We start from the raw sequence: 14,103 nt of genomic DNA, 5'->3' as shown, positions 1-14,103 counted from the left end.
TTCACCCCAGGAAATTTTGTTAATTGAATGTTTAATATTTGCTAATTGAATTGAACATACATTTAAAGTTTTATTTAGCTGCTTGATAATTATTTTTTCATCCTTTTTTTAAATATTTCTGCAAAAAGTTCTATTGCAAAGATCTCAGTTTGGAAAATTAATGTTGCAAGGCTTAGAAGTTTTGCTAGGTCAAAATTTGAGCCTTTGACCCCTGCACCCACTCCATGTTCCATTTTAGATCCTTCAATTAGTTTCATGGTTTTTATTCTTCCAAAAATATTTTATTGTTAGTTTTATTTAAAAGGGTCTGTCAAATGAAGCAAATAACGGAAATAATAATTAAAACATGATTCTTATCAGGTTTAATTTCTTACCAAACAATCAATAAAATATTACGAAGATCATCCAGCCTAGGCTCAGTTGTTGCAAAAATTTAATAACAAAAGTAATTAACTTAATATTTAAAAAAATATTGAGAAAAATGTTTTTTCTTTTTTTTTTATTAGGACTATAAAATTATGTAAAAAACGTTTTAGAGAAGTTTGAAGAATACACAGTCACATCATTTAATACTTAGAGTTATTTAGTCCATCTGATGATGCTTTTTTTCACCAGTTATACGAACAACCCCGTTTGTTCACTCTGGTTAGCAATTTACCTGCTAGAATGCGCAGGAGTGGGTTGGAATAAGGGCGCGCCAAGGGGTGGGTTGGATTTGGGGTCAAACACCCTCAGCGGCCATTCAACAAGTGTTTGAAATGTGGGTGCACCAACAAACGAAGGGAATAGTTTCTCGGCCAATCATAAGTTTTACAATAAAACAATATCAGCTGATTTTTTAAAAATGCATTTGGTATAAATAATTATTGCTCTTTCTAAATACTTAAGCTGAATTGTTCTAAAATAACTATTTTTTGGAATCGTGAGATGCGGTCTGGTGTGATGTAGGTTTCAGAAAAACATTTTCTTTATCGTGCCAACGTTTCGATCTTTATTGAGATCATCTTCAGGGCCTGGGATTTACAAACATTGTTTAAATTTAACAAATACGTGTAGGATGTAGAAAAAAGTATTTTCTGGGCGTACTTTTATGTTATATTGAAATCCCTTATAAAATGACTAAAATTTGTCAATAATTTTTAACAAAAATATTCTTTCATTAGCAAAATTTAGCTTACATATCAAAGTAATTTACGTTCATTATTATTGTAATGAGGATGTCATCGTTAATTGTGTTTATCACATTTTTTGAAACATTTGTAAATTTATTTTGGTATTTGAAATATTTCCTACCCGGGTAAAACAGGTACAGCACTTGATAACGGTCGACTGGTTGTAGGGATGTGTCACAGATGGCATGGTTCCAACCCTTTCGATGCATTTATTTCATTCTTGACACAGTGAGTATTTTTAGTCCGATCGAACGGTTCAAGGGATTTATTGGCAGGTTACGTCCAAAACTTCAAGGGGAAAACGGTTCGGTTTAAAATTGACCAATTACTTTATGGCCTTTGAAATTCAGACATTCGTCAAAAAACAATCTTCTGATTTAAAAATGGGTCAGTTTAACTTCTTGTGCAGATTGAGATAAATGCTCGATATGTAGAACTTAGTTTTTTCAAATGTACATGTCCCAAAAAATTATAAATTTTTTAACGGCAAGACAAAATCTTTTCAATTCAGTTTTTATTATATAGGCATGTATTTTACCTAAATCTGCAGATTACATTAAGAAAGTTGAAAATTGATAATGGGCATGTGAATGATGGTGAATGTGAATGATGACCAGTGAGTAAATATTCTGTGAGAGAATGTATATTTATCGTACAGCGTAAAATTTGAAAAATGGCAAAAAGGAGGGACAATTCAAAAGGTGGGGTTGAGGTGGGAAGTTAGTGTCCGAGTGGATCGAGGTCACGATAGCTCAAGTGGTAGAGCAGCGGCGTATCTAGCCGAAGATCGTAAGTTCGAATCCCGCTCGTGACACTGACTTTTTTATCTCAACTAAAAACCTTAAATAATTTAAGTACAGCTAAAATTTTTTTCTCAGAAAAATGTTTGCGTGTTCTTGTTATATTATGATGTTATTACATGAATGTAAATAGTTAAGTTAAGGAATGAATGTGAGTGAATGAATAAATGCCTGAACTAGCGAGAGATTTTCTGTAATACTGAGTGGAGGGTTCATTTAGTGAATGTGAATGGCAATGTAAATGAGCCGAATTTTTGTGAGTGTGTACGCGAGTGAATGTGAAACGATAATGAATGAACGCGTTAGTGAACAGACAAATGATTGAACTAGTTAATAAACGAAATTCTGTACTAATTAACGGATTGTTCATTTAGTGAGTGAATGTCAATGTCAGAGCAAATGATACTAATTAAGTGATTGCCGAGCAATAAAACAAATGAGTAAGTGAATGATTGTGAATGTGAACGAATGATCAAGTGAGTAGATATTCTGTAGTAAATGTATGTTTGTTGTACAGCGCATTATTTTTTCTCAAAAACATTTTCATGTTATATTATGTTGTTATTGTGTAAATGTGTGAGTGAATGAATAATTGATTGAGCTAGTTTGAGAGAATTTCTGTATTTCTGAGTTAAGAGTATAGTTTTCTGTGTGAATGTGAACTCCCAAAAAATTATAAATTTTTTTAACGGCAAGAAAAAATCTTTTTCAAACTTCTTTTCAATTCAGTTTTTATTACATAGGCAGCTATTTTACCTAAATCTGAAGATTAGATTAAGAAAGTCTAGGTTGATAATGAGTCAGTGAATGATGGTGAATGTGATTGATGACCAAATGAGTAACTATTCTGTGAGCGAATGTATATTTATCGTACAGCGTAAATTTTTTCCTCAGAAAATGTTTGTGTGTTATTGTTACATTATGTTATTATTAAATGAATGTAAATAGTTAAGTTATGGAATGAATGTGTGACTGAATGAATAAATGATTGAGCTAGCGAGAGATTTTCTGTAATACTGAGTGGAGAGTTTATTTAGCGAGTGAACGTGAATGACAATGTGAATGAGCCGAATTTTTGTAAGTGTGTACGCGAGTGAACGTCAATGTCAGAGCAAATGATACATATTAAGTGATTGCCGAGCAATAAAACAAGTGAGTAAGTGAATGGTTGTGAATGTGAACGAATGATCAAGTGAATAGATATTCTGTAGTTGTATATTTGTTGTACAGCGCAATATTTTCTTCTCCCAAAAATATTTTCCTGTTATATTATGTTGTTATTGTGTAAATGTGTTAGTGAATGAATAATTGATTGAGCTAGTGTGAGAGAATTTCTGTATTTTTGAGTTGAGAGTATAGTTATTGTGTGAATGTGAATGGCTGGGCGAATGAGTCCAATTATAGTGTGCGTGAAAGTTAATGAATGAGTAGGTTATTTTTTTATTGAATTTGTGTACGAGTGAGTGAAGTTGAATGGAAGTGCAAATGAGCCAAATGATTCTGTGCGTGTAAGCGAGGGAATGTGAACGGCAGTTGAAATGAGGCAAATGTGAATGTGAAATAGTGATTGAGTAAATAAATGAGAAATTGAATAATTGTGAGTGTGAATGAATGACCAAGTGAGTGATTATTCTATAGGTGAATGGTTGTTATCGTACAGAAACATATTTTGTTCAAAAATGTTTTTTATTAAGTTTTATTTGGTGAATGTGAGTGGAAGATTTATAGTAAATGAGCGATCAAGTACGATTCAATGGCGTTTAGCAAACTTCATAGACTTTTCACGAAAAAAGCGCAGTTTGATTGTATTTTTATGACTAATAAATTTAAAATTTGTCTGATATAAATTCGCATTAGAGGTGTGTGACGTGACGTAAAAATGCCGCTTTTTTTAAACAAATTTTATCTCGAATTACAATTAATTTACTAAAGCAGTTCGCATTTATGCTCAAGAAGCATATGACCTTTTATGAATGTGTGCCCATATCGATTAAAGATTTGAACCATGTTCGGCCATACAAGAGAAATTTATGTAGGAATAATCAAGGGTCTTTCAATTAATAGACCCAACAACGTAAATTTATGTAATGGTGTAAATATTTCTGGTTATTTTAAATTTTGACCTTTCACCGAAGGTTATAACTGGAAAAAGGCCAGTTCATTGATGTTTGTAGTTCTTACAAGCTAGGGAAATATTAACAAAAATGTTTTCTATTGACGTAAAATTATTACTTTTGGTGTTTTTATGGAAGAATTATTGTAATTAATTAAGGTTTTTAGTTGAGATAAAAAAGTCAGTGTAACGAGCGGGATTCGAACCCAAGACCTTCGGCTCAATACGCCGCTGCTCTACCACCTCACGTGAGGTCACGAATCAAGTGATAGAGCAGCGGCGTATTGAGCCGAAGGTCGTGGGTTCAATCCCGCTCGTGACGCTGACATTTTTTCATCTTTCATTTGTCGCCGAGAATCAAATAGATTACACGACATTTGAAAAATGGCAAAAAGGAGGAAAAATTCAAAAGTTACGGGTTGAGATAGGAAGTTAGTGTCCGAGTGGATCGAGGTCACGAATGCTCAAGTGGTAGAGCAGTGTCGTATTGAGCCGAAGGTCGTGGGTTCGAATCCCGCTCGTGAGACTGACTTTTTTATCTCAACTAAAAACCTTAATTAAAAGAAGATTGAAAGAACTAGTGAATTGTAAGTAATTTTCAATCCTCTAACAAAATTTTAAACTTTCAGCCATTCCTTTTTCAACAGTATAGACATTTTATTTATATTTAGAGCATATTTACCTTGAGGCATCTATGAAGTAGATTATCAGCGATGCTATACTTAGTATAAACACTAGCACTACCTGCAACAAATATGACACAGTCAGTTTTTTTCGTCCGCAAGACAAAAAACAACTTAATTTGTATAATTTCTATCCTAGTTTTCATATTTGAACTTAAGTTCATACGAAAATGTTGCTTATGCTATATACGCTGTTTGATAGATTTTCGAACAAAGTCATGATATACAAGACATCCTCATTGCTCAATGTTATCAGATGGCATAAAATATTCAATTTCACTCCTTGGTTAGCCATCATGAAAGACGGATACTAAACTAAACATAGTTCTTTTTTAGTTAAGTCAAAAAAGACAACAAATTTGCTAATAAAACATATTGTATATTTGTTATTGTGTGCATTTTTTCAAAGGCAAAAACTGAACTATTAAATAATTGAAAAATAACAGAATTGAATATGACTATACATGCAGGGGAGTTCACATAATTAGAAAACGTTTCGGACGGTAGAGGATTTTTTTTGAGTTCATGAAACTATACACTTTCCTCACGGAGAAGGAATTCACGAGGCGTTTTTGACGTTTTGGAAGATAGGGGTTTGTAACGAAAGATGGTAGACTAGAGGGTTGGAATGAGGGCCCAGGGTTTTATTCAGGTTGGAGGATAAATGAGACTTGAAGGTCTGGCTAGAAAGGTCTCAACCCAAAACGAAGTAGGGAGCTTGGGCAATGGTCCGAAGGATGTGACCGTTAATCGATATTTATTTAGAAATCGTGAGATGCGGTCTGGTGTGATGTAGGTTTCAGAAAAACATTTTCTTTATCGTGCCAACGTTTCGATCTTTATTGAGATCATCTTCAGTGCCTGGGATGTACAAACATTGTTTAAATTTAACAAATACATGTAGGATGTGGAAAAAAGTGAATTTATACAATGCAAAATATATATGAGCTGTTGTATGTTTATCACTGGCACTCTCAACTCGACACGCAAGAATGACACAATTACACAGAAGACAAACCTTCGAGTGAGTAGAAATACTTTGATTGAATATAAAAAATATATTTTGCATTGTATAAATTCTATTTATAAGTTCTATTTCCCTCGGTAGCGTTTAAAAGGGGTTTTTCTTCATCTAATGTCTCAATCTTGGCTAAACCTTTCACCCTTGAGATGCTATTGGTTTACCTGTTGAACGCACGTAATACCCTCTGCATGATTCGTTCAAAAACCTCATTTCATTGAATGAAAATTCAACTAGTGAAAGTTACAGAATTTTACTTATTTTACTGTAATAAAATTATTTAGAAATCGTGAGATGCAGTCTGGTGTGATGTAGGTTTCAGAAAACATTTTCTTTATCGAGCCAACGTTTCGATCTTTATTGAGATCATCTTCAGCGCCTGGGATTTACACACATTTTTTAAATTTAACAAATACATGTAGGATGTGGAAAAAAGTGAATTTATACAATGCAAAAATATTTTTTATATTCAATCAAAGTATTTCTACTCACTCAAAGTGTTTGTTTTCTGCGTAATTGTGCCATTCGTGCGTGTCGTGTTGAGAGTGCCAGTGAGAGCTGTTTTATGTTTATTTTATATACCTTGGATTTTGAAGTGGTGGGAAGGAAGTCGGTATAGAAAGACATTTTTGTATAAGAAGTCGGCGTCTTTGAGGTGAAAAGAGCCGACGGAGGGAAAAAAGTTGGTAATAGTTCGGCCAGATTATATAGACGGGATAAATAGGAAAAGGAAAGCTAAATTGTTGAAAAATTAGACTATGTAAAAATTTTTGATGTGTGGAATGTGATGAATGTTTTATATGTTATATTATACGTTTTGTGTGATGTGCTGATGTATGTTATCGATTTTGAATTTGAATAATGATATTGGCGTAGCTGCGACTGAGTTTACATGTGTCTGTTGTGTAATTGATGCTGTGTTTATCTCGGTTGATGTAAACCATTTTTAAAAAATTACGTTAATGTTTGTTTTCTTCTGTGTCTAATATTTTTGGATTGTTTTAGTCGAAGGTCCGATGGATTTTGGACTGGTGTGACCGAAACGCTTCAAGTTCAAAGTTCAATTCCGATCAGTTTGTTGTATTTATTTATTTATTTACGGATCGAAATCCACAATCAAAACAGACATTTTACAATAACAAAAAATATAAATAATATATGTAAAAATACAAATAATATATATAAAAAGAATAAGGACGTACATACATGGTAATAATGTAAATTGTAAATATAAATGATAAATAACAATTAATTAAGGTTTTTAGTTGAGATGAAAAAAAGTTAATGGCACGAGCGGGATTCGAACCCACGACCTTCGGCTATATACGCCGCTGCTCTACCACTTGAGCTATCGTGACCTCGATCCACTCGGATATCAACTTCCTATCTCAACCACACCTTAAAAGTTTTCCCTCCTTTTTGCCATTTTTCAATTGAATTAATCATTTAAAAATGAAGTACACTTCAGTAAAGCTCTCCGTCGCCATTTCAATTGAGAATCCAAACCGATTACACGACATTTGAAAAATGGCAAAAGGAGGAAAAACTCATAAGGTGGGGTTGAGATAGGAAGTTGATGTCCGAGTGGATCGAGGTAACGATAGCTCAGGTCGTAGAGCAGCGGCGTATCAAGCCGAAGGTCGTGGGTTCGAATCCCTCTCGTGCCATTAGCTTTTTTTTCATCTCAACTAAAAACCTTAATTAATTGTCATGCATTAATTGGTCAAGCGGACCACGAAAGTAGTGAATTAATGATTAAGAGCAAGATTGTTATTAGAGTACCAGGTTAGCACATTATTGATAGAATTTTGTAATTGTAAACAATCAGAAGGAGAAGTAATTAAGGAATAGATTTTCAGATCATCAGCAAATAATAAAAATTGAGCAGAAGGGAGAGCAAGATGGATATCATTAATAAATAAGAGAAACAAAACTGGTTCAAGATGAGACCCTTGCGGGACTCCCGAGGAAGCCGCAAAGGGACATGATTTAAATGATTTTATTTTGACTATTTGTTTTCTGTCGGAGAGAAAGCTGGATAACAATTCAAGATAGTTCCGGTGAAACCATAATCCATTAGTTTCCTTAACAGTATTGTGTGATTTACTTGATCAAAAGCTTTAGAAAAATCAGTATATCAGTATACTTTATACCAAAAATCAGTATAGTATCTATGTGTAAACAGGCGTTTGTTTTGTATCGAAAGTTTCAGTCTGTTGTCAAGCACTTTTATAGGTTATATTTTTTGTTATATTCTTTTTAAGCCTATGGTGGTTCCAAGTAATTTTTTTTTCGGTATAAAGTCACTTTGTAGTATTTTCGGAGTGAAGTGTTTCGTTTGAGTATGATCCATCAAATGACCAGTTAAATTTAAAAGATATTCATATACAGTAATTGTGGTTTTCCTTAATCCACTTTAACCCCTTAAATTATGAGGAATGAATTTCTTCATTCGCCCCGTCACCGTATTCAGTGTTTGTTTTAACCAAAATTATTATTAAAAAATAAAGACAATTTTCAATCAATTAATTATTCTTTATATGTAAGGTCTTGGTTGAGATAAAAAAGTCAGTGTCACGAGCGGGATTCGAACCCACGACTCTACCATTTGAGCTATCGTGAGTTCGATCTACTCGGACACCAACTTTTTATCTCAACCTACAACCGTTCGAATTTTCCCTCACTTCACGAAACACCCGTGGCCACTTCATAAGTCGCTGAGAATCCAATTTGATTACACGACATTTGAAATGAAAAAGTTAGCGTCACGAGCGGGATTCGAACCCACGACCTTCGGCTCAATACGATAGCTCAAGTGGTTAGAGCAGCGACGTATTAAGCCGAAGGACGTGGGTTCGAATCACCAATAACTTACATAAAAAGATTAATTAATTGAAAGAAGTTATTTAATCAATCGGTCAAATAATTGATCAATAAATCAATCCTTCATTTTTTCCATTTTTCAAAACTTCAAATTCAAAAAGAAAATTCCCCCAAAAAGGGGTTGGGATGGGAAGTTGGTGTCCGAGTGGATCGAAGTGGTAGAGCAGCGGTGTATTGAGCCGAAGGTCGTGGGTTCAAATCCCGCTCATGACACTTGACTTTTTTTATTTCAACCAAGACCTTACATAGAAAGAACAATTAATTGAAAAAATTAACTCGGTCAATTGACCACAAAAACCTAAATGGAGTAAAGACATCATCCGGCAGACCAAAATAGTGAGGATCGGCAGATAAAAATGATCAAAAAAGACTCAACTACACTCATAAAGCATAAGGGACGTGATATGCTATTTCCTTCATGTTTTATATAGGCGTAAAATGTTCATTTAAAAAAAAAATAACCTTATCTTTAATCTTGTTTTATTCAATTTATTTTCGTTGGTTGAAACACATTGATACACCACGGCATTCCTAAAAAAACCATCAATCATCCATACATCCATCCATTCAACGACAAATTTCCCTCACGTAGTCTAAAAAACAAAACAAACGCCCGGAAAAAAAATCCACTGTCAGGCCATAGGCCCAGTGCCAAGATAGTTGATGAAGTTTCACGAACAAGAGAACGTCAAATAAAGTTTGACAGTTTTGCAAGTGGGCGACACCCTAGGTAATCTAGTTGATCTGACTGGACACAATGATGCCTTTATCTAACTAAAGGGGCTGCCACTTGTCTAACAGACCAAGTATCACCATGAACTGGTACCTGGTCGGATTCAACATAAAACCTAAAGATCATTTTCTAAATCAACCGTTTAACCTTTGAAATACCATTAAGAGTCCAGGGCTTAGCTAAAGAGTAACGGCAATCGGTCGTTACATAAAATGATTCGTGATAGTCAGCCCTTATGCTAATACATTAAAGTCCTAGAGGCGAGTTTTAATGAAAATTGCCACGCTAAATCTTCATTTACAAGTTTATCCCATTCATGCTAATGCCTATTTAGTGATTCGTAGCGGCTCTGTTCAACTGAGCAAACAACATTCAAACAGGTCCTCTTTCCCTCGGCAAATAGCGTATGGCAAACGGGCCTATCAGACATACGTGACCGGATGGACCATTAGCATGGACTTGTTTCAACCTTCTAAGTACATCTACATTTACATTTCGATACTTTTCACTTAACCATCGTGTCAAAACCTTGAGAAACATATTTTTCGACAGAATTTTTTATGTAGTTGTTCGGAGGGATTAATTGTAATGAGAAAATTAATATTATAAATTATTTTGTTAAGATTGACACCGAAGGTTTTTGAAGCGCCAGGTTTTGTCGTCTGTGAATCGGACATTAAAAATAGCCAGAGCGAAAAGAGATGAAGGGCGAATTAACAGCACAACATAACAAAGTGATAATTTAAAGAAATTAATTCTCTCTCTCTCTCTCTCTCTCTCTCTCTCTCTCTCTCTCTTTCTATATACCTTACTATCCACGTTAAGTGGTAGAAAAGTCCTGAGACCTACCAACGTCAATGGCATCAACAGACCCAGGCCGATGTTTTCAAAAATTCGAACGTATACCTTCCTGAACGGCCTGTCAGCACCTACTGACAGTATTAGAGCATTAAATCATTAATTTTACGAGCAGTACCACTTTCGGCCAAGTGATAAATTTTTGGTTCTTTTAACTTTGCCTAAATAAAAAGCATAATGTAATAATTTCTCCCAATTTATTTCTCTGGCTCTCTTTCCCTCTCGATTCTTTTTTCTTTCTCTCCTTTTTCTTATTTTCTCTCTCCGTCCCTCTATCTATCTATGTCTCTCTCTCGTTGTCTGTCTGCTGACTGTCTCTCTATTTTTCTCTAGCCTCCTTTTCTCTTTTTTTTCTCTCTCCCCTCTTTTTATTCGTTCATTTTGCTTTTATTTCTTTCTCTTTTATATTCTCTATCTCTATCCTTTTTTTCTCTCCCCTTTCTTGCTTTCTTCATAACTCTTTTCTCACCCTAATCAATTTCTTCCTAAAATACGACTAAAATAAGTGGCAAAAAACAATAATTTATGTTATAATATTTAAGACAGATATTTGAGACAGAGATAGATAGATAGCGAATGAGAGATAGAGATAGAGAGAGAGTGTGTGAGAGAGAAGTAAAAAAGAGAAATATAGATAAGTGGAGTGAGTGAATGAGTGAGAGAGAGAGAGAGAGTGAGAGAAAAGAGCGAGAGAGAGAGAGAGAAAGGGAGAGAAAAAAAGTGAATCGCCAGAGTGCCAGAATATAAGAAAAGTGATAGATAGATAAATAGAAGGAAGGGTAGATAGAAAGATAAACAGAAAAAGAAAATTATAGTTTATTATACTATTAATAGTATAATATATGTTTATAGAGATAGATGTATGGATGGATGGGTAGATAGGTAGAAAAAGAGAGAGAGAGAGAAATATGTGTATATATATATATATATATATATATATATATATATAGAGAGAGAGAGAGAGAGAGAGAGCGAAAGTGAGAGAGAGGGAGACAGCGAGAGAGAGAGAGAGAGATGGAGAAAGAGAGAGAGACTGAGAGTGATGGAGAAAGAGAGAGAGACTGAGAGTGAGAGTGAGGGAGTGAGAGAGTGTGAAGGAGAGTAAGAATCGTTAAAGAGGGTGACCAAAATTACTGATAGCGATACTGAGTGGTGATGTAAATTAAAATGAGAGAAAGAAAATGATTGAGTGACAGTTGTAGTGAGTGAAAGAGAAAGAGAAAGAAAGAGAGAGAGAGAGAGAGAGAGAGAGAGAGAGAGAGAGAGAGAGAGAGTTTGTGAGATCGTGTGAGGAAGTACACTTTTGTGATAGTGTGTGAGTGAGAGTATGTGGTAGTGTGAAAAGAGAGCGTGACAATCTGACAGAGAATACAATTATAACAATGGAAAGTTGAGTGAGCTAAATTTGTAGAAGAGTAACCTAAAAAAACAGGCATTATCAATTGTTTGAGATGTTTTGAAATGCCTGGGAGTTGAGTGATAAATAGCATTGGTTCAAGAGAAATACTGCCGGGCAATCTAAAAAGGACACCCTGTATATTTGGTCAATTTTATAATAAAAAAGCAGTAATCACACTGAACTCAATCATATAATGAAATTAAGTAGATCATATATTATTTCCAGTTTGTTTGGCCAAAAACTTACAATATCAGTTTCACTTGTATTTAATACACAAGTTATTCAGATTGTTGGAAAGCTAGTTAGTTTCTTGGAATAATATTAAATTTTTGACAAGTTGAAAAGTTGAAGATTTTACAGAAATTCACTAATTTCGTGGTCCGCTTGACCAATTAATACATTACAATTAATTAAGGTTTTTAGTTGAGATGAAAAAACAGTTAATGGCACGAGAGGGATTCGAACCCACGACCTTCGGCTAGATACGCCGCTGCTCTACCACCTGAGCTGAAAAATAGCAAAAGGAGGGAAAGCTCATAAGGTGGGGTTGAGATGGGGAGTTGATGTCCGAGTGGATCGAGGTCACGATAGCTCAAGTGGTAGAGCAGTGGCGTATCTAGCCGAAGGTCGTGGGTTCGAATCCCTCTCGCGCCATTAACTTTTTTCATCTCAACTAAAAACCTTAATTAATTTTACAGAAAATTTAAAAACGTCTAGAAAAATTTAACCGATTTTGTGAATTTTTATAGAATCAAGAACCCTTATGGCATAAAAGGACTTTTACTTGCTTTAAGCTCTTTTTTAGGTTTCACACATCACCAGGTGGGTTTCCCTATACAGAACTCCAGCGATTTAATTAATATTTCCATAAACTAATTTCTAAAGAAATCAAGTTTACGCGGTTTTATTCGATCAGAGTTTTAATCGTAAAATAGTACGAAAAGGAGTTTTTCTCAACTTGTCGCCTAAATAAACGTCTGTCGAACATACGAACGAGAAATATTTAACCGAGATAAACTTAAGCAATTCCGTAAGTAGGCTGAGAAGGTAGTCCATAAATATCGCGACGAGGCCTTCCAATATGTACACATGTATTATGTATGCTGTGAGAGAGCCTTATACGATATACCCTGTATCTCGTCTAGCAGCCACCTGCAACTTTACCGCCTGTTTCGTATCGACCAGATATCCTTTGTAATATAATTTCGCCTCGTCTGGTTATTACCTCCGGCTAAATGGAATTCCTGCCTCTTTATCATTTAATATTCCTTTTGTATTGGAAGTTAGTTTACATATTCATTGTTTAATTTGGTAATGATACTAGGTTATCCCCTTTGGTGGAGGGGGGGAAGAAATGTACAAAATAATACAATGATTGTTTATTATAACAATATATATACAATTCGAGATATTATTTTGAAGGAATCGCAAGATTTCTGACTTTTTTCCTTACTCAGATCGATAAACTGGCCAAGAAAAGCTCAATAAGTAACCTATCTTGAACGCTTTTGCAACAAACAAAATTACAAAAAAACCCAGATCCTTCAGACCGTGGATTAAAGCTAAATTTACCCAAACAATATTATGAATCAAATTGAAAAGATAGCAGGACTAAATCGTCAAATTTACTTGACCTATCATATTTGAACCATCTCAAATATATTTACTCACTGATTTATTATGCCAATAACATAATTACAGCGTTAATTGGTTTTAATTAACGCTAAACGAATTAGCGTGAATTCTAAGCGTTAGGGAAAATAAACCCATTTACAGAAAAAAAATTGGAAAAACATAGAAAAAAGAGGACAAATAAATTTGGATCATTTTAGTATGCCATGTGGTGGCGAATAATTGTGCGCTAGAGAGGGTTAACCTTAAGAAGAGACCTCGTTTCAATGGGATTTGACACGCATGGTAAAACTTTCATCCAAGAACCTTCCCACCATTCACAGAAACTAACGGCAGACCTACTTAAGACTAGAACGACAAGACCGCTGACTCCTCTGCAGACTCCGGAGGTCTGTGCAGTATTGTAAAGGGAGTTGAAGAAACACCGGGACATTGGTGATGCTTTGCAGGTTGAAATTCACCTTCCTGGGAGACGACAAACCAAGTACTAAAGTACTCCACCCAGAGGAGCCATACCTCATTAAATGTAGGACTCCGGCGACAATGGGTCGTACAGTGTGGCCGAGGCGGGGGTGCAACCTGAAAAGGTGAACCTTGTGTCCTCGGTCACTTCCCTTTCTCAATCCAGATCCTTCGAAATACTTTCTAGAGACCTCTCTCAATCCTTGGATGCAAGGGGACTATCCAGGCGCAATATAATGGTGGAGCCTTGTCAGCATGGCACCCTCTCTAAAGCACAAGCTGATTCGTGTCGGCCTCCGGGTTGCATCGGACGGCGGGTGCTGCATCAGAGGCACACGAGGGTTAGG

At 35.1% G+C, this 14,103-nt stretch overlaps 1 protein-coding gene and 1 non-coding gene across 32 annotated transcripts in view; both read right to left on the bottom strand.

Moving 5' to 3' along the window:
• LOC106664000 (calcium-activated potassium channel slowpoke) overlaps positions 1 to 14,103 on the bottom strand; it is a 163,841-nt gene that overhangs the window by 42,978 nt on the left and 106,760 nt on the right. For all 31 annotated transcript variants that reach the window (XM_024227450.1, XM_024227452.1, XM_024227448.1 and 28 more), the window contains exon 2: positions 4,768 to 4,829. In XM_024227450.1, the coding sequence (XP_024083218.1) occupies positions 4,768 to 4,829 (62 nt within the window). The remainder of the gene's footprint in view (positions 1 to 4,767; positions 4,830 to 14,103) is intronic.
• Positions 7,075 to 7,147, bottom strand: Trnay-aua. Its single transcript has one exon. It is a non-coding gene; the product is annotated as a tRNA-Tyr (tRNA).

Source organism: Cimex lectularius, unplaced genomic scaffold (assembly GCF_000648675.2).
Source record: "Cimex lectularius strain Harlan isolate CLEC.00 unplaced genomic scaffold, Clec_2.1 scaffold86, whole genome shotgun sequence".
NCBI classification, from domain to species: Eukaryota; Metazoa; Arthropoda; class Insecta; order Hemiptera; family Cimicidae; genus Cimex; species Cimex lectularius.
The sequence above is the reverse complement of the archived record's forward strand: the minus strand, read 5'-3'. Positions and strand labels throughout refer to the sequence as shown.